Consider the following 21,212-nt stretch of genomic DNA (forward strand, 5'->3'; position numbering starts at 1 on the left):
AAGGCTTCCCCAAATGTCCAACTCCTAAAATCATGAGCCAAATAGAATTGTTGTATTAAGCTAGTAGATTGGATGGCAGCAGCGTGGCAGGGGGGGAGGTGGTTGGTGTGCAGCCACAATAGATAAGCAGAACAAAATTTAGCACCTGGTTTAATAAAACTTAAACATGGGCATGGTTTTGAAGCCAGGTTCGGAAGCACTTTGGGTGGTGAGAATGTTGAGAGTGTTGAGAGAATTTAAAGGAAAGGGAGGAAAGTGGAATTGGAAGGAGGAGGGAAGTTTGGCACACTGTTGCCAGTGGTAATGTGGGAAATGAGAAATGTACCTAATGAATTCGATGATCTAGCTAATGAGATCATTTTTAGGAGAGGAACCGACTTTGAAGGGCTTCATCTGTACCCAGACCTGACATAGATGAGGCAATGAGAGCCAGACCTTGAGCCCGAGCTTCCCAAGGGTCTCAGGAGAGGGTCAGCATATTGTATTGGATTGCGAAGGTGATGTAAGAATGTTCTCGTCAGGGGCTGGACTCGGGTAATGTTGACACATACCTGAAAATTCTCTCCCGTTCCTTCCTTTGAGAAGTCAGGTCTGTGCCGCTTCCCCTTGAATTTGGTGAGGCTTGGGGTTGCTTCTCCTAAAGAGAAATGAGCTAAAGCAAAGTGGCCCAGTAAAGGGTCTTGACATGCAGGTAATTTATAGATCAGTAAGAAGCATTAAAGAAAGGCCATCATGGGCACCTGGAAATAGTATGACTGAAAGTACCAAGTACAGAAAGAAGTAAATTTATGTAATTCAGTCTTAAATACCTCATGAAATGAAGAAGAATAAAGAAAATAGTTAAAATGGTAATTAAATGTGGTCAAACTTGACCCTATCATTTCTGTTATTAAAGTCTATGTTCATTGTTTGGGGGTAATACTACAGCCACATGTCTACTTTTCCATTTATTGCTTACCGAGACCCAGACTTTCATTGTCTTCCCTGTTGTAAGTTGCCTCAAATGCCAAGGAGAGAACAGTCTTATTTCCAGTTCTAGGTGGGGAGAGAGACCTTACAGTCTGCTGGTGCTCTGACACTTTAGCTGATGCCATTGGTATCATTTCTCTGCTGGTTGCTCAGCAGGATCGTTCCACCACTGCAGTGGTTTCTAATGCTGGGATCCGAGTCTGTGAGTTTTGACATCTTCACACTAAGCTTGGTGAGCGGTCCCCAAAGTGCGACTTGTGTCAGTAGGCAGTCCCTACTCTCAGGCCCGGATGTGAAGCCAGGGTCCCAGCCCAGTTTCTGCTTTCAAGGCAACTTCCCTTTTGGGCTTTTATATTCTGTTTGGCCTACAGATCTAGTTCAGGGTCAGTCGGTTCTGTCCTAAGTTGAAATCTCTGAGAGGAAAGTTGGGGACCTTATCCTTTCCTTCTCAGAACAAATTGGCTTTCCCCATCCCAAGGGGTATGAGAATGGGAGAAACCATACTTTTAAAAAGGTGATCTTTTGTAAAACACAGATAATTCCAAGATGACTTTTTGATTCTGTCTATCCAGAGAAGCAGTTAACAGTTTCTCTAATAAACAAATGAATATAATTTTAAAAAATTAATTTATGCTTCACCAAGCATTCTGTTGTTGTAGTTTGTGACCTTGGTGTTATGATTCTAAATGTCACTCTAAGGAAAGCTGGTGATGGAGAGTGACTATGGCAGGAAGTCACACACTATGCTTTTATTTATTTCTTTAAAGATTTTATTTATTTTTCAGAGAGAAGGGAAGTAAGGGAGGAAAAGAGGGAGAGAAACATCAACCCTGGCTGGTGTGGTTCAGTGGATTAAGTGCTGGCCTGCAAACCAAAGGGCTGCTGGTTAGATTCCCAGTCAGGACACATACCTGGATTGCAGGCCAGGCCCCCAGTAAGGGATGCACAAGAGGCAACCACACATTGATGTTTTTCTCTCTCTCTTTCTTCCGCCCTTCCTCTTTCTAAAAATAAATAAAATAATTTTTAAAACAGAAAAAAAAGCGATGTTTTTAAAAAACCCATCAGTGTAAGAGAGAAATATCAGCTGTCTTGGCCGGTAACCCAGGCATGTGCCTTGACCAAGAATTGAACTGGTGACCCCAGGTCCTACAGGACAACGCCCAACCCACCAAGCCACACCAGTCAGGGCACACTATGCTTCTAGTCTGCTTAGGAACTGTCACATGAGCCAACCTATTAGATTCCAGCTTGGAAACATTGTCTTAGCAAAGTAAAATAATTTCTCCAAATAAAAATGTAAGAGATCTAAAGAACTTTGCTTCCATCATTTTTTAAATTGTTCTAGTCAGTGTCTTGAAAAAATTATTATATTTGTAGATAATGGAGCCAGTATTAAATGTCCTTTTGCCTCCTTTACAAATAGGTAATTGTTTACAAATTAAACTACATATCGGACTTCCGCCAAGATGGAGGCATAGGNCCTATTAGATTCCAGCTTGGAAACATTGTCTTAGCAAAGTAAAATAATTTCTCCAAATAAAAATGTAAGAGATCTAAAGAACTTTGCTTCCATCATTTTTTAAATTGTTCTAGTCAGTGTCTTGAAAAAATTATTATATTTGTAGATAATGGAGCCAGTATTAAATGTCCTTTTGCCTCCTTTAAAAATAGGTAATTGTTTACAAATTAAACTACATATCTATAGTTCTTTGGGGTTTGGAAGTCTTCACTGTAAAAAGGAAGCATTTCATTTTGACTGTTGCTTGAACAGATTTCTTTCGGTGCTGAGTGAGATTTTTACTGTTGCAGTTTGCTGAATACATGCATTCCAGATGATTTCAAGCGGAATATTGCTAGCCTGAGAGAGATGCTCAGGCGTCTCAAGGACCTGAGATGTGAGAAGGACACAGATAGTGCTCAAGGACATGACCCTAACCTCACCATTGGGTGGCAGAGGCCACCTGTGAAGTCATAAACAACATTTTTCTTACCCAGGCAACTGGGTAGAGCGCTGCTTGCAAAAATGCTTCGACGGCAGCAGGGCCATCAACACAGATTTTCAAATTTGCTATCGTGTGTCCTATTATCCGCTTCATTGCATTTGTAAATTGCGTGTGTTAAAAAGCCATAAGCACAATGTGGCAGGCCTGTTCCTCACATATTAAAACAGTTAAAATGTACCTTTAAGGGGTACAAAATAATAATTTGAAAGCCAGCATTCCCAACCAGCAAGTGTTTAGGGAATGCCTTAGCTGCCCCAAACAGATTTGCAGTTAATTTTTAAGCGTCAGTGCAAGCACTTGTTCTAATCACGTTTTCTCCCTGACAGAGGGGCTTTTAACGGCTGCAGCTTCTCACTCAGCCCCAGAGCACGGCAGGAACATGCTCTGCAAGTGTTTGAAATGAGAGATAATACTAGATAATGGTACTTGCTCTTGGTACTTCAGTGACGCACATTTCCTTGATACGAGTGAAAGGAAAAGATGCCTGAGTGAAGTTTTTACCCATCTCTCCCCAGTCTTTGCTTATATGCTGTGATTACCCAAACAGGAGTGTTTCACAAGTAATTTTTCTTTTCTCTTTTCTTTCTTTCTTACACACATGCATAGGCTTTCACCTAAAGTGTTCTCTTAAAGTTATTTCTATAACAGTGAGAAAATTCGAGGGATAAAATGATCAGTCCTCATTGGTACTGACTGCTGTGTAACTTTGTCAGTTTGGTTTTATTCACCAGCAACCCAGGCGGTTTAAGTCTGAAGCCGGTGCTCTTCACCACTGTGCACACTGCCTCTGTTTACTAAGGAAAACGCAGGGGGACTCTTTAAGTGATGAGAGTCACTGGGAGGGCTCAGACCAGAACCCTCTGACCTGGGGCTAATGCTTTTCTCTCCCTCCTTCTACTCCCTCTACCCCAATTCCACACATAATTGGCTTAAAGCAGCAAGTCAAAAATGGCACTAGGGGTGTAAGTGAGAAGCAGGTGTTCTTTTGCAAGCAAAAATCATAAACAATCTGATAGCTATAGTTTTGCCTATGTGTGTGTGTGTGATTTACATTCAGTAATTGTTTGCGGAGTTAGCCTGTATTATGTACCACTAAAGAGAAGAGCATGTCCTGTATGATAATCCACACCTACTAATACAGGTTTAGTGTTTCCTTCAGTTAGTGTTTATAATATAGAATAAATAAAATTATGTCAGATAGTAACTCCTTTGGGCTTTTCTTGTCTAGGAAGATCTCAAAAGATTTTATGGATCATTTTTTAAAAGGGTGTGTTTACTAGTAGGTATTACTAATGAACACTACATGTAGCATTTTCAGATATAATAAACTACATCTATTTTTAGGAATGATGAGAGCTCTTTTTTCATTTAAAGCAAGGGAGTGTTGACAATTCTAGAGCTACAATTCAGCAAATAAACACTAAGATGAGTGACATTGGATGCAGATGACCTTGAGTGTTTCAAGGAAAATTTGAATAGACAGAGAAGGACCTACCTGAACAAAACCTTTTCTGTGGATTGCATGGCTGGAACTGGCAACAACATTATGCTAAAACAATCTTCCTGTAGTTCATTATAGAAAATACCTAAGATACTGCCTCTCCATCTGCATCTGGAACCATACTGCAGCCGGGGCATGTACCATATGGGTTTCCTTTCCACCCCCAGTACCATCATCCCCCATCCCTCACAAGGCCTTTGTCCAAGAGTCCTTTCGATGGAAGCCTTTTTGTGCCTCCATTTATTTTTCAGGCCTTTGCTCCTGCATTACTTCTTCAGGGACATCATGCCTGACCTCCCTCATTTGGTCATTTGCCTTTTTGTCCCATGAACTGCTCCTTGGTAGTGCTTGTCAGGATTGTAACAAATATTTGTAGAATGAATGAAGAAAAGAATGAATACATTTCTGTCATCATTATTTCCAAACACCTCTTTACCCTAAAAACATTATCTTCTAATGTGAATAAAAACCCTGAACAGGTTGTTAATAGAGGTAGACTAATATCAAATTAGATTAACTGGAATAAGAAGCATATTATAGCAGTCATCCCTGGTTGGTATTGCTCAGTGGATTAAGCACGGGCCTGTGAAGCAAAGGGTCACTGGTTAAATTCTCAGTCAGGGCCTGGGTTGCAGGCCAGGCCCCCAGTAGGCAGTGCACTAGAGACAACCACACATTGATGTTTCTCTACCTCTCTTTCTCGCTCCCTTCCCCTCTCTCTAAAAATAAATAAATAAAATATTTTTTAAAGAGAGAAAGTATATTAAAATAGTCAGCATAGAATCAGTCTCATATTAAAACAACAAAGATGTAAAAAGCCTGATTTAGTGTCTTGGTTTATTTGATTATTTGCCTATTTCCTTTCAAGTCTATGTCAGTTTTTTTGTAAATCTGTTTTCAAAATATACATTGTCCCATATTTTGCCTACTACTCTGATCCCTTCTGTTTCACAGACTCCAAAATTTAGAATGCATATCTTTCTGCTCTTTTTTTGCTATCCTATGTGACAGTAAATTATGATAAAAACGAATCTGAAAGTCTTGTATTTCTAGTTATTTTTGTTTGTTTGTTGTTTTTAATAAAGTCCTATACCTCTTGCTGAATATATTTAAAAGTTCTATCCTTCAATAAGCTGGTCATTTGTTCAGACTATAGGCTGCGCATTTTTCATTACCTCCTCCATCTCTCTCTACCCTCTCTTTACCCTGCTCTGTCCCCTGAGAATCTGGCATATAATTTATTAGAGTTACATCAACAGGTTCTTTTGTCCTGTGGCATCTAATTTGTTTTGGTCCTTGAGAAGCATCAGCAATAGATGGAAGGGTAAGAGGGTGAGTCCATGGAGTTTATTCATCTGACTCTTGCTGGTGCACCCTTCTACCTAAGGCTCCAAGTCCTGTCAGTCAGCTCTTTCCATTTGGCTCCTCGCCCTGGACACAGACACCTCCTCCCTCCCTCACCCCTTCAGGCCGGAAAATGGCTCCCTGTTGTTGCTGGCCTCTACACCAACTCTTCTCTGTGTCCCAAACCTCTACCCATATCTTTGTGAATACCTCTTTATTAAAGTCTCTGCAATCGTTATGCGTGAACAAACAACGTGTGTTTCCTGCCACGACCTTGCTGTATTCTAGACAATAGCGACCTGTCCTCACAAAGTATTGCTGTCTAAAGAGTACTTTAACTAGATCTTTATGTGGAATCCCACTGTCCCGCAAAGCTGGCTGCTTCTGGGGAGCTGGGGTCAGTGTCCGCCCTCCACTTTGCCAATTTGTCACGTCAGCATTGTTAGGAGCCAGGCCAGTCTTTGTGAGTGAAGGTCCATGTTATGAAAACCCAATCATAATCTCATCCCTATGGTCACAATTACTTTTTCATAAAATGATTGAACATGTACGTTTCCGTCTGATGACGAAAAGATGCCTCTGCAGATGGGTCTTTACTATCAGCAGCCACATGAGACATCAGTATCTTCCTATTCTGGGGTCATTTTGAGGCTGGTCCTTCTAGTTATTTAGCAAACTTTCTGGCCATTCATTATTTAATCATTTTCTTTTCTGGTCTATGACAATGTGGTCCAAAAACTGGCCTCTGTCAATGAATAGATAAGTGATTCAGGTTATCTCTTCTTCCAGTCAAAGGAAGTAACTAGAAAAATGTCCCCTGATGGGTGCCAACAGATCTTCCTTCGCCCCCTATAAATCTGGGACCTTTCCTCGAGCTGTAGGGATGCGTTAAAGCAGTGCCTCAGGAATCAACACGCTGTTATTGTGAGCAGCCTTCTAGTGAAAATTTCTGCTGCCTTTTCCACCTCACAAGCACTGAATGAATATACCACGTCAGCTCAGTGATGGTGTGCTGCTGGGCACCACTAACTCTAGGACTGATGGATCAGATAACACTCCATTCACGAGGGGCTTCTTATGTCATTGGGTGATCATTCAGGGTCCAGGAGCTGCTTCTCAAAAGAACGGTTATTTGCTGAAAGAATGTGGATTTTCTCCAAAATCCCAGGAGCCTGAAACTGTGGTTCTATAACAGGCATTTACCACAGGCCCCACACAGCATTCTGCTCTCTGATATTTCAAGCACCATTGAGTCCATTCTGCCATATAGACCTAGTGGCAGAACTGCTTGTGTGGGATTATGTGAAAAGCGTTTTATTTCTCTGGGTCCTGCTCAAATCCGGCAGGCAGAAAGTGTTGTGCCTCTTTCTTAACAGCAGCAAATAAAGGTGCAGCAACTTACCATTTACTTTGGAGGAGATACCACCACCGGGCTCCTCAGGTCTTTATCGAAAGACCATTGTATTTTCATGAGATTTATTTTTCATCCATTAACATACATTGTTTGTCTAAGGTATGAAGATCACATGCTATCCAGTAGCCTCCAGATCTTATCGGCATGGTGCCATCAATGTAAAGAATCAGTGTGGTATCCTGTGGAGTGGAGTAAGAGTACTATCAAACTCTACAGATAAAATTGTGACCAAGAGCTGGGCAGTCATACAAAGCTGAGATAGTGAGGACGCAGTACTCTCCCTGCGAGAGGACGTAAATGCCCCTGGTGTTTTCTGTTTATTGGCAAAGGCCAAGTTTTTGTTAGGTAAACTGCTACACCCAAGGTGGCAGAGGCTGCTTTTATTTGTTTTATAGACTGTAACGTAAAAAACAGCTAAAATTAAGGTCATGGCTTGGTTAAGCCATGAAAGAATTCATTATCATTCTTCAGAAACCATTTCCCTCTGCACTGACCAATCAGCATGATAATGTAGTTCCCTCAGGGAGAATGTGTCAATTACGGAACAGTTATTACACTAAATACTGATGTGGTCATCTCTACAGCCTCAGAGTCTTTATGTATCCATCACAGGTAAGGTCTAGTGAGTGAATGGCAATGAATAGGAAAATGATAATTAACAATTCAGTATGAATGACTAGGAATTTGGCCATATTCTAGACTGGTACTTTAAGATAATGCTTTAATGTTAACTTTCTTGTAAGAATTAACGTATATAGGTATCAGATACTCTATCATTGGTTAGGCCCTAAGGAATATTTTAAATCAAGTCAAGGGCAATACATATTAAATTATACAGTGAAGAAACAACAATTACTAAAATTCTACAATTGTAGCTGTAAGTTAAAAACATAAAGAGAAAAAAAGGTTTAAATATTATGAATATTTTTTAAAAATCTATGGTGTTGTGTGTCATGTAAGATAACACTGATATAAGCGCTGACAGACCATCCAGCTTATAAACAGGTGGTGTAAATTTATGATATAAATAAATACAGTACCGTTCTGTAAAAAAATAAATGTTATGAATATTTACATTAAAAAGAGATGGTTCAACTGTTTCTCTCCAGTATATAAAAGATTTTTTAAAACTATAGGTTGATTAGTTGTCTGTTGTTGCATAGCAAATTACTCCTAAATTTGGCAGTGCGAAATAAACTTTTTATGTCAGCGCCTGTGTTCAGAACTTGGGAACGGCCTACTGGATGGCTCTGGCCCCAAGTTCTTCATGAGGTTTCAGGCAAGATGGAAACCCAGGCTGCAGCCAGCTGAAGGCTTGCCTAAGGCCTCCAATCAGGAGGGCTCCCTGACACGGGTGTTGGAGGGAAACTTCAGTTCTCACTGACTGCTGGCAATCATGTGGGCTCTTCTGTGGGACTGTGTCGTCTCACGTCGTATGGCTTCCCCCAGAGCTGGTGATCTGAGAGGGAAAACAGAGGAGCTGCGACACCGTGCATGACCTACCCAGAAATGACATTGGGTAGGTCATTTCTGCCACATTCTATTTATTAGGAACAAGTCACTAAGTCTAGTCCACACTCAAAAAACAGGGACTTAAAACATCATCTTTTGAAGGAAAAATGTCAAATAACTTATGGGCATATTTGATAGTCACTGCAGATGGTGATAAGCTGAATAATACTAAATAACATTAAAATATAAGAAAGAACTCCCTGTTAGCACATACTCCACAAAAAATCAGGGAGAAAAGACAAGACAATGTTTCGTCTGTATAAAAACCTGTATATTTTTTGATAGTTTTGAGAGTGTGAATTAACCAGTGACTCTCAGCTAAAGCAATATCACTGCCCAGGAGGTCTTTCAGAAAATTTGAGTCGACTTTTTGATTGTCACGATATTTGGGGGCACTGCTGGCTCTTAGTGGATGGAAGCCAGGGAGGGTAGAAGTCTTACAGTCCCTGGGACCATTCTGCACAGCTGAGAATGGCCACACTTCCTGCCCAACTGTCTCACGTTCCACTCATGTAGGTGACGTGATTTTAACTACTTGAACTTCTGTTTTAAAATTAGAAATGTTATTTTTGCATAGCTTTAATAGATGCCAAAAGAATATGAAGAAAGATTGTACATTTTGTTAGAATTTATTAAAATGTGCCATTTTAGAAAGTTAATATTGTTGACAACAGCACTTGTGTTATTGAGCCTCCCACATGGTACACCTGCACCCTTGCAATTACAGCTGCCACATTCAGTGATTCTATCTATAGGTGCAAGCACCTGACTTATTTCCCTATGTCTTCTAGATTAATCACAAGTGAGCATTTATCTATTTATATGCATACTGTTTAATTAAAAATTGCTCTCTTTTTATTTCTTGTGTGTATTATAGTTAGGGCATTTTGTTGATTTTTAAAAATAAATTATATGTGTAGATGACTTATGGTATATGTGCATACTATTTCAAGATCACAAAAGGAGCATTGTTAATACTTGTTATAAAAATATTTGTGGCACATGGTAGGGTTGGAGAAGGGCTGACATACAAACCCACGATGCTATGATACTATTAATCACTGTATATGAGAGACCTTGACATGTCTGGGGAAATATTCTGGGACAGCTCTGTCCAGGAGAAGCATAATGTGCATTATACATGTAAGTCAAATTTTCTAGTAGCTCTGCTGAAGGAAAATTTTTAAAAATATGATAAGAAATTAACTTTAATAATGTATTTTATTTAGTTAACTATAACTATCATTTTATTATTAAAATGTTTTCATTCATTTTTTTGTTCATGCTATCTTTAAACTCTAATGTGCATTTTGTAGTTACAGCAGGTCTAAGTTCAGATAAGCCACACGTAGCGCTCAGTAGACACATGTGGCTAGTGGCTATCTTATTAGACAACACAGTTCCAGAAGTTCCATGAATAGAGAAATTCCAAGAAAGGCAGTAAAATGTAAGAGGTCCTCTAGATTCACATGAAAAGCCCCTTGGTTTACTAATGGGCAGAATAACTCCTGCGGCAGGTCTTTTTTTCCTCCTGCCCTATTCCTCCAGGAGAGGTGGATGAGATGTAGACTCTCTGGGGCAAATAAAGCAAACTGAATACCCTTGACTGGGGGATGCGGCTGAGCTGGTCTGCGCAGCTTCAGATCAGAGACCTGGTGTTCCAGCTCAAACACAGACCATCTGCAGTATGACTCCTGTGCCAGAGGCTGCAGGAAGAGGTGTAGCAGCAGCTAGTAAACACAGCCACCTGCCACAATTCAAAGCTGCAAAATTAAGGAGGATCATTCCTCCCTCGGCACTTCTATCTTTGTCTCTCTCTTCTCTGTCCCCAGGCATCCTTTCCCTCCCAATCACTCTCCCTCTCCAGCTAAGTGCATAGCTCTTCATTTCAAATGACAAAGGCTCCTAAAGTACCTGTGGCGTCTCCTTTCTTGGCATATGTGTCCAACATACTGCTGATCCTCAGGTAGCTGATATCCTTGTTGCGTCTCCCACTGTTAACAAGCTCATTCCTAATTCATCCTTTAGTGGGCAGCATTAGAGCTACTGGAGTCTAGTGGTTCAGGCACGGGCCTCAGAGAGCAACACGCCTGACTTGAAGTTCTCTTTACGCCACTTAAAAGCTGTGTGATCTTGAGAAGTAAATAAAAGTCTGAGCTGCACTTACCTATGAAATTTAGTTATCTACCTTGTAGGGTTATTGAGAGACTCTGTTTTAGAGTTATTGTGCGACTCCAATGAGACAATGGATTTAATCCATTTAGCGTGGTACTTGACGACGCATTGTGGGCAATTACATAAATTGAAGCTTTTGCTAGTGTGCTACTCCCTCAATCTGTAATTCTTCCCTACTCCTAGATGCCTGTCTAAATCCTAGGCATTTTTTCAGTATTTCTCAGATCCCACTTCTTCTCTAAGCCTTCTACAAACTTTATTCTTTCCTTTTTATGTGTTTCTTGAGAACTTTGAGGTAAACTCTCCTGGAATTGACTTCTAGTACAGGATACATACCTGTCTTGTCAAGTTCTTTGATTAATGGATTGACAATACAAAGGGAAAATAAAGCAATAGCAGGTGCTGCTGATGCCCCGCCCCCCTCAGCCCCGCTGGGTTGGCCAGGGGCTACAGCAGACAGTTGTACCTTCTCCCCGACAAGCATGTTCTACTTGGTTCCTCCACAGGTCCCAGCAGGGTGGAGGTAGTGCTGCCCACAGCAGTATCCCCCTCATTAGCATGTCCTTTGTTGGCTTCGCCCCTTCTCTGGCTCCCTTTCCTCGTTCCCCCTGAAGCTTCCAGGAATCCCTTCCTAAATTAACTACCATCATCCAAATCCTTGTTTCAGTGTTTGGTTTTGGTGAAACCCAGATAAGACAGGAACTAACATTACTGAGTTCGCATTGCATGGCAGGCATTCTGCTTTCCCTGTCTTCTTTCACATTCTCCACATTCTTATGAGGCTTGGTATTGTTTTACCTAATTTTCAGTAACAAATTAGAAAGCCAAGACTCAAAACAATTGAGTGGCTTGTTCAGGGTCATAAATATATTAAGTAGCAAACCTGGCAATCCAAATGCTTAAGGGCCCATTTCTAAATTAATAATTATATGAAAAAGCAATAGAGCATTTCAGGGTAAAGATAAACATAAGAAATAAAGTCAGGCAAAATTAGATCTCTTTCTTTGGTGTAGCCAAAATGTGATGAACTAAGACTTAAAACAGAATTTAATAAAATAGTGTCTGGAGACATAGATATTAAATGCTTAGATGTCATTTAAATGACTTATTTATCATCCACTTTCTTTATTCTGGGAAATAAGAATGGGAAGATGTGGCGGTGGAGAGCTGCCTGGATGAGTCAGATTTTATAAGAAAGTATTATAAGACGGAACCAATTTGGCCTCCATGACATTTAAGAAAGAATTAGACAAAGGGGACTTTCCTGGGCACTTAGATACTAAAAGGAAAGGATTGGATGGATGAGAAAAATTATTGAGAAAAATTTCTCTACCATATTACAATTCTCATTCAGAATTGATTTTTTTATCTTTCCAAGTCACACTGTCTATTTATCTAAGGGTTATTGAATTATAACATGAACTGTCAAATCCAATAAATGTGGGTAAGGAGATAGCTGAATAAATGTTAAAGGAACAAAGGGGTATATTTTCCGTGCCCGAGTATTAGATGACCACACATCTCATAGATTTTTAGAACCTGTATTTGTCAAACTGAAGAAGTCTGAAGCATTCAGTTAGAATTAGGGAGTATCCCCCAATTTAGTTCACACATGTTACAGTCCATGGTTCTGTAGTCTAGCTGTCAAGTGTATAATTTTTGGAAATTAGAGTAATGGGTTTGTATGAGGTTGAGCCTAGTGTCTTCAGAGAAAAGAGAACCGAATCTTCAGTTTTCATGAAGTTTGGGAACATTAGATATTTTTAGTAAGCTTTGAGATTATCAGACAACATGTACAGAAAATATTTATTGTTACATTGCCTCTGAAGTAGCTACTGTTCACCTTTTTTAATGTCACATAAAATCATTTAAAAAGGCAGTCAACTGGCATTGGGCATTGTAGTTTCATTTCTTTGAATTTTTAAGGATATTTAACGTATGCATAACCCAAAAGCATTACATCATATTTTACTGTAAATTTATTAGCTCTACTATGAAGTCATTTAGTTTTGAGCCCTAGGAAAAATGACTTCCAGCCAAGCAAGCTTTTGTAGTGTGCCCTCTAATTCACATTTTAATAAATGTCGTTTTCTAAGTACATTACCTCATGTTTTGGCTTTAACCCAGATGAACACTGAGAGAATAAGAGAAATGTGCCTTCTGACTGATTCATCCATATTTTGTTTTACTTTTCATTAAGAAATTACTCTTTGGAGAAAATCAATAATCTTCTGTGGCTGAGGGGAGAGGTTAGTGTGTGGCAGTGGTGCGTTCCAGTTTCTCAAATCAAACTGCTTTCAGTCAGCTGTTGCTGATGGAGTGCTTGTCCTTTCTTGTTTCTGCAGCCTGGGTACATGGCGACCCCAGGAGAGTGGCTTATCCTACAGACAGCAAGGGCCACTTTTGCGGCCAGAAGGGCACCCCCAATGAGTGAGTATGGCCACCTTTGCTTTGTCTTATTTTACAGTTTAAGCTAGAACCTAGAAACCACTTTTACCTTAATTTTACCGGACTTCTTAAATAAAGGGGAGGAAAAAATGGGACACCTGTAATAGCATAATCAATAAAATAAATTTTAAAAAAAGAATGAAATTCTTAAGGAAAGCCTGCCCTCTTCTTTTCCTAGAAACAGTTTATAAGCAGTTGGAGAATTTCATATTATGACTTAAGACAAGATATCATTGTCATGCAGCATTTTATTAGATTTCATAAATATACTGATTAATAAAAACATAAAGGATGAATAGAATCAGTGATTTTATCAGAAGACATATTTTTAAATGTCTTATGAAATGGCTTTGGAAGGCTGAGTTCTGAGTAGCCGCTAAAAAGCTACACATGGCAGTCGTGAGACTTGGGTTTGCCACAAATCACTCTGATGAATCACTCCACCTTTCAGAGTGAGGAGCACACCCAGAAAGTCTTCAGTGTGTGGCAGACTTTTCAAGGCAGCTTAGCTTCTGCAGACAGTGGCCTCGGGCCCTGAAACAAACAAGGACAAAAGTTCCACCAAATTCCTTTCTAATGTTAATAATAACAGAAGCTTCAAGTTCTGAAAGCAAGGTTTTTATTTCTTTACTATAAAAAATATATATACCTTACATTTTAAGAACAATTTCCCTTCTTTCTCACTGACCCATTTCTTTTGTCAGTCCATGGGGGTTGACAGTAGATCTGGTTCTTAATGACCAGTACAGTTTCTGTAAAAGCTAGCAATGAGTGGGTAGATGCCAAAGCCTCCACAGCCCCCTACCATTAACCACAACAGCCACTGAGGCTCAGAACACGGGGGTGTGGTCCCTGTGATGCCCGCCCATAACTGTGGAGCTTCTTATTTGAGATACACTGATTTAAAAAATAGAGTCAGGAAGGGGTTAACAAAATTCATGCTGTAGAATTTTTACAGGCAATCAAGAGAGAACAAAATGTGGGTGGGGGAGAAACCCTCATCAGGTCAGGTTGAGTTTATGGTGGACAGATTGCCTTCTACAAAAGGTCCCGGTTGCCTGTTAGAGACAACTGGACTAAATTCTGATCTGGAGTGGTCATTTTATTTTAACTTCAATAACAAAAAAATCCTAGACATTGACAACAAAATCTACATTTTGAAGGATAAATAGAGCACCAGATGGTGAAAATCATACAGATCTCTGTCTCTAGTTCTTTAAAATAGGTTATTTTTAAAGACCCCTGTAACGATAAGTTTTCTGGTGCTGAGCCAATGACCCATTTATTTCCAACAAACATACCATAATCAAGAGTTGATTCTGTTGATTTTCTTCATAGTTTCCTAATTTTGTATTATGGCCATACTAGCCTTTGTTTTAATCCTGAAAACTACACCCACCCATATTTTTCTAGTTTTTTTTTATGGTTTCTTTTCTGATAGTTTTTTGGAATAGCAATTTCTAATCCATTTGGAGTTTATTTGTATATATAGAAAAAAGTAGGAATAACACTTTCATTTTTTCCAGTTGTAGAATCAATTTTCTCAGAATAGTTTGATAAATAATATACTTTTCCCTACCCCCTGATTTCTGATACCTCAATTATCATATGATAAATTTATATATTGTTTTCATTTGTGAGCCATCTATGCTATTATGGTATATATTTTTAAACTATCAATTGTTTTAATTCTTAAAGTAAAAGTATATTAATTTGAAATTTTTAAAAAAGATTTTATGTATTTATTTTTACAGAGAGGGGAAGGGAAGGAGAAAGAGGGAGAGAAACATCACTGTGTGGTTGCCTCTCACATGGACCGCACTGGGAACCTGGCCTGTGATCCAGGCATATGCCCTGATTGGGAATCGAACTGGCGACTACTTGGTTCACAGTCTACTCTCAATCCACTGAGCTACACCAGTTAGGGCTAATTTGAAATTTTAACAGGAAAGTTACTTTCAATTATGCTTAGAGTTTTTAATAGTAAGGGAAAATATTTATAAAAAATCAAGTTTCAATAATCAAAACTGTGGAACTGTAATAGAACTGAGAAGGAATAAATAAATCTCATTGTAACTTCTAAGTGTGATGAAGATAGGATTTTAAGTCAGTAGCCAAAAGATGTATTATTAAATAAATGGTATTGAATTCACTGAAATGCTATTTATGAATATAAAATAAAATCAGATATTTATCTCATACATTGCAACCAATGAATACTAAGACACTGAAGATTTTGTATATAAAATGCATGACCAAAAGAAGCAACAGAAGAAAATGCAGGGGTGTATTTACAGATGTGCAGAGTGAAGAAGCCTCTTCTATGTGACCCCCATGGAGAGGTCATCCAGACAGAAACTCGCTAGGGGAATGCTGGACCTAACCTGTCAGGGCAGGTAGACTTAACAGACCTGTACACAACGTTCCTCCCCACAGCAGCCGAATGCACATTCTTCTCAAACACACGCAGAACAGTTTCCAGGGTAGGTCCCATGTTAGTCAACAAAACAAAGACATTTTTTAAGGAAAATTGAAATCATATCAAGTAACATTTTTTTACCATAATGGTATGAAACTAGAAACTCATTACTGCGAAAAAATTTAAAAAGTCACCAATATGTAAAGATTCGAAAAACATGCCACAGAACAACCCATGGGTCAAAGAAGAAATCAAAAGGGAAATCAAAGAGTATTTTGAAAGGAGTTTTATATAGTTATTGAAAATGTAGCCTTGGCTAGTGCAGCTCAGTGGATTGAGCACGGGCCTGTGAACCCAAGGGTTGCTGGTTTGATTCCCAGTCAGGGCACATGCCTGGGCTGCTGGCTAGGTCCCTAGTGAGGGGCATGTAAGAGGCAACTACACATTGATGTCTCTCTCCCTTGCTTTTTCCTTTCTCCTTTCATTCCCCTCTCTCTATAAATAAATAAAATCTTTAAAAAATGGAAATACAACATACCAAAACTTCTGGGATATAGCAAAGAAGTTCTAAAGAAAAATTCATAGTGATAAATGCCTATCCCAAGAAACAAGAAAGATAGTAAATACATAGCCTAACTTTAAACCTTAGGAAGCTAGAAAACTAGAACAAACTAGCCTCAAGTTATTAGAAGAAAGGAAATAACAAAGATCAGAGTGGAAAGAGATGAAATAGAGACTAAAAGAAAATGGAAAAGATCAATGAAACTACAAGCTGGGTTTTTGAAAATAAAATAAACAAACCTAGACTAATCAAAAAAGAGAGAGAAAAGAGCCATTACAGCTTATTGTGAAAATACAAAGGATCATAAAAGACTGCTATGAACAATTATGTAAGACCTGAAACCATAAATCTTCTAGAAGAAAACACAGGTGGGAAGTTCCTTGGCATTGGTGTGGGCTCTGGGTTTGACAACAAAAGCAAAGGCAAAGTGAAAATAAACGAGTGGGACTACATCAGATTGAAAAGCTTCTGCACAACAATGGAAGCCATCAACAAAATTAAAAGGCAACATACTGAATGAAAGTATTTACAAACTATGTATCTGATGAGTAGTTAATATAAAAATGTACAAAAACTCATACAAGTCAACAACAAAATTGAAACAAAACAATCTAATTAAAAATGGTCAGTAGAACTGAATAAACATGTTTTTAAAGACATACAGATAAGGTACTCAAAATCACTAATTGTCATAGGAAAGGGAATCAACACCATAAGAAGGTGTCACCTCACGCTCAGAATAGCTATCACCAAAGACAAGGGTTGGCAAGGATGTGAACAGAAGAGAACCCTTGTGCACTGTTGCTGGTAATGTAAATTGGTGCAGCCACTGCGGAAATAACATGGAGGTTTCTAAAAAATTAAAAACAGGCTCTGGATAGTGTGGCTCAGTAAGTTGAGTGCCCACCTATGAACCAAAGGGTTGCTGGGTCGATTCCCAGTCAGGGCACATGGGCTGTAGGCCAGGTCCCCAGTAGGAGGTGCTCAAGAGGCAACTACACATTTTTCTCTACTTCTCTTATCTCCCACCCTTCCCCCACTCTAAAAACAAATAAAAATATTTTTAAAAATTAAAAATAGAACTAACATATGATCTAGTATTTCCACATCTGGCTCTATCTCCAAACAAATTGAAGTCACCATCTTGAAGAGATAACTGCACCTCCATGTTCATTGCACCATTATTTAAAGTAATCAAGAAACAGCCTAAGTGTCCATCAACAGATAAGTGGATAAAGAAAATGTGATATATAATGGAATATTATTTAGCCTTAAAAAGTAAGGAAATCCGAGGAGAAGGAAGAGGCTGCGGAGAGGGAGGAGCAGGACGCAGAGCGGCTGGAGCACGCGGGAGAGAAGCTGAAGATGGCTGCAGAGGTGCTCAGACGGGAGCTCTGGAGGGAAGGCTGACTCCCGATCTCACATCCTCCTTCTTCCTGATACACCCCATGGCTTAGGACGGTCGACCCCCAAAGCCCCCACCTCGCCAGGCGCCCCACTCCACTCCCAACTGCAGGGGTGGGAGGAGGGTGTGCCTTGGAACCAGGCCTGAGGGGCCGAGTCTGCACTGGCTAGAGGGCCTGCAGGCTCAGACCCACGCAGGAGCCACTCCACCCCCACGGAACCCACTCCCACCCTCTGAGTGAATAAAGCACAAAGAAAACCACCACCACCAAAAAAAAAAAAAAAAAAAAAGTAAGGAAATCCTTCCATTTGTGACAACATGGATGGGCGTTGATTGCATATATGCTAAGTGAAATTAGTCAGAGAAAGACAATTACTGTTATCTCACTTGTACATATGATCTGAAAAAACTGAACATGTAGGGACAGAGAGCAGATTGGTGACTGCCAGATGCATGGGTGAGGCATGTGATCAATAGATTTTGGTGGTCAAAATGTAAAACCTTTCAGGTATAAGTGTTGGGGCTGTCATGTACGGCATGGTGACTATGGTTAATGCTACAATTTTGTATGTTTGAAAGTCGCTAAGAGAGTAGATGCTAAATGTTCTCATCACAGTAATAAACTGTAGCTATATGAAGTGACAAATATTAACTAAACTTATTGTGGTAATCATTTTGCTATAAATCTATATCAAATCGTTATGTTGTACATCTTAAACTAATGCAATGTCATATGTCAATTGCATCTCAGCAAAACTGGAAAAATTAAATTAGAGACTAGACAATAAAAAAAAGAAACCATGGATGTCAGTCTAGTGTGTTTGGTGCAGTGTGCTACTTTAAGAATGAAGCGTAATGCTGACTGACAGTCCCACCTGAAGCATTTTACTCACTCCCATGATCTCTTTCCCTAGTCACTTTCTGGCATTTTGATTTATTGTCTTGGGTACTTATCCACTGCCTGAATCATCCTGATTATAAATTTGTTAGCTTGTTTATCTCCCCCTACTAGACACAACCTTTCTTGGCATCATGAACTTCCTCTGTCTTTTTTGTTCTTTATACCCTCAACCTCTACAACATTGGCATTGTGGTAGGTGTTCAGCAACTTCATTGTTAACTGAATAAGACTAAAGGGACAGCACATGTAAGAGAGTGATTAGGTCCTGCAGAGGAGGTCAGTGTGAAAACCTAACCGGATCCTCATAACAACATTGCTAAGTGGGTATCATTATTATGATGATTATGATTATGATTATTCTCATTTAGAAAATTAGGAAACTGACATTCAGAAAGGTTAAAGTACTTGTTCAGATTCAACCAACTACTAAGTGGCCAAAGCAGCACATTCTGACCCCAAAGCCTGTGCTCTGCAGGCTGCACATTGATAGACGTGCAGTGAAACTGGTTTTCCATGCTACAGGTTTGATCTACTCCTAAATATCTTGAGTGTGAACTGGTAAAAAGTCTCATTAAGTAAAAATACTGTATGTTGCCATGTATAATGTGCACTCACGATTTTAGCCCAAACTTCCAGGAAAAAAAAAATCTTTCATTTTTATTTTTTAATTTAATTATTTATTCATTTATTTATATTTAGAAACAAAACAGATGACTGCATTCCAGGGTGTTATTTTGCCTATGAATATTATTATTGCTTTCTAGAGTTATACTTATTAAAAAAATATATTTATTTATTTATTTTTAGAGAGAGGGGAAGGGAAGGAGAAAGAGAGGGAGAGAAACATCAGCGTGTGGTTGCTTCTCATGTGGCCCCTACTGGGGACCTGGCCTGCAACCCAAGCATGTTCCCTGACTGGGAATCGAACCACAATCGTGTGGTTTGCAGGCCCTCACTCAATCCACTGAGCTACACCAGCCAGGGCTAGAGTTATACTTTTAACATATAAGCATAAAATGAAAGACTTAAAAAATTATATAGATACAGCATTAGTATACTGCCCATGTGTAATATACATCTTTATATTTCCCTCAAAAATTTGGGGGAAAATAGTGTTCATTATACATGGCAAAATACAGTAAATAAATAAATGAGTGTGTGTTTCCATTCCAAAATGAAATGTATTTTGTCAGGATATGTAAGCAATTTAGGCACTGCAGAAGATTTAGTCCAGAAAATAGCTGCGAGATGGTAACAATTGGAGTATTTGTACTTGTTCATGCCATGATGCAATTAAAGCGACCCTCTGACTCTCAGCTCTCAAAGGCATTTGTAACTGAGCTTAAATCCCCCGTTTGGAGATGGTGTCCTTTCATTGGGAATGTATTTGGCCATGATTGGCTTTGTTTACCCAGGCCTAACTAAACACTGGGAGATTTTAGAAACAGTGGGAGTTTTCTGAAATGTCAAAACAGATGAAACAGAGCCTTCAAGAGAAAATGGGGTGCTTTGTTGACGTATAACTTTTTTCCACCTTTTGAGTTTCAGGGAAGTTATTCATGATACTTGGGTATGGTCCTTTTCTTTGGGATTTCCATTAAAAAGTAAGAGCTTGGTTGATTTTGATGCCACCTTCTGGCTGCCACAAAAACTTCAACTTAAAAAGATTGCATTAAAAGAACTGAACATTGTCTAAGGCAGTACAATTACCCAGTGTGAGCTTTTCTGGTAGAGAAAGAGGAAAGATGAAGAAAGCAAAGCTCTTCCATTTAGGTTTTACATCAATTTGGCAGCTAAGTGAAGCCAAGCTTACAAAGAAAGATAAACCAAGTCTTGTGTGAATTTTCTCTACTGCTATGTGGGTAAGTCTGTTTTGCAGGGAGGACTCTGTCCTATTCAGGGTAATGGGCTGTGCTGGCCATCAGATTTCACTACAGTATGAGCTGGTGGGAAGCTGGCTACTAGGTGCTGTCTTTCAAAATAGAAGCCCTTGTTATCCCCAGAAGGTTAATTCAACAAAAGAAGTCTCTCTTTTGCCTGCTTTTTCTAGATGCTAGAATTCTGAGTGCACATGTATAGGAGAAGCACAGAGCTACTGATTTGCACCATTGATCTGTATATAAACTTTCAATTAATCTTCTCATTTCGTGTCAGATTTCTATTAGCCTGAGTCCAAAATATCTCGTGATTTCTAACAGGCAAAAGCATGTCCCTTCTTTTTTTGTGGTCACTGTGGTGTCTCCATCACCCAACACACTCTCTGATGCTCTCCATCTTTCCAAACTTGTTGAATTCTCTTGTGTAATTGTGAGCAGATCCTCCCCCCCCCCACACACACACACATCCTCAGCTGGGATAGGGAGGTTTATTCCTTCTTAATATTTTATTCTTATATTTCCATGAGTCTCAGGAAAGAAGAAATATGGGCTGGGGTGCATGGTAGGTTATTTTAAATCAATAGTTTGCAGTTGCTTTTATTTTGTTGTGCCTAGGTGGAAAATAATTCAAGTTAAACAGTGAATTACTTTCTCAGTCACTCCACAGAATGGGTCAGCT

At 39.3% G+C, this 21,212-nt stretch overlaps 1 protein-coding gene across 1 annotated transcript in view; it reads left to right on the forward strand.

Annotated features, from left to right (window-relative positions):
• SLC44A5 (solute carrier family 44 member 5) overlaps positions 1 to 21,212 on the forward strand; it is a 125,093-nt gene that overhangs the window by 47,030 nt on the left and 56,851 nt on the right. Inside the window, exon 4 of the mRNA XM_037043854.1 lies at positions 13,267 to 13,351. Within this exon, the coding sequence (XP_036899749.1) occupies positions 13,267 to 13,351 (85 nt within the window). The remainder of the gene's footprint in view (positions 1 to 13,266; positions 13,352 to 21,212) is intronic.

The sequence above is a fragment of the Sturnira hondurensis genome, unplaced genomic scaffold, assembly GCF_014824575.4.
Source record: "Sturnira hondurensis isolate 20B ecotype Veracruz unplaced genomic scaffold, ASM1482457v3 Scaffold0000648, whole genome shotgun sequence".
Classification (NCBI taxonomy): domain Eukaryota; kingdom Metazoa; phylum Chordata; class Mammalia; order Chiroptera; family Phyllostomidae; genus Sturnira; species Sturnira hondurensis.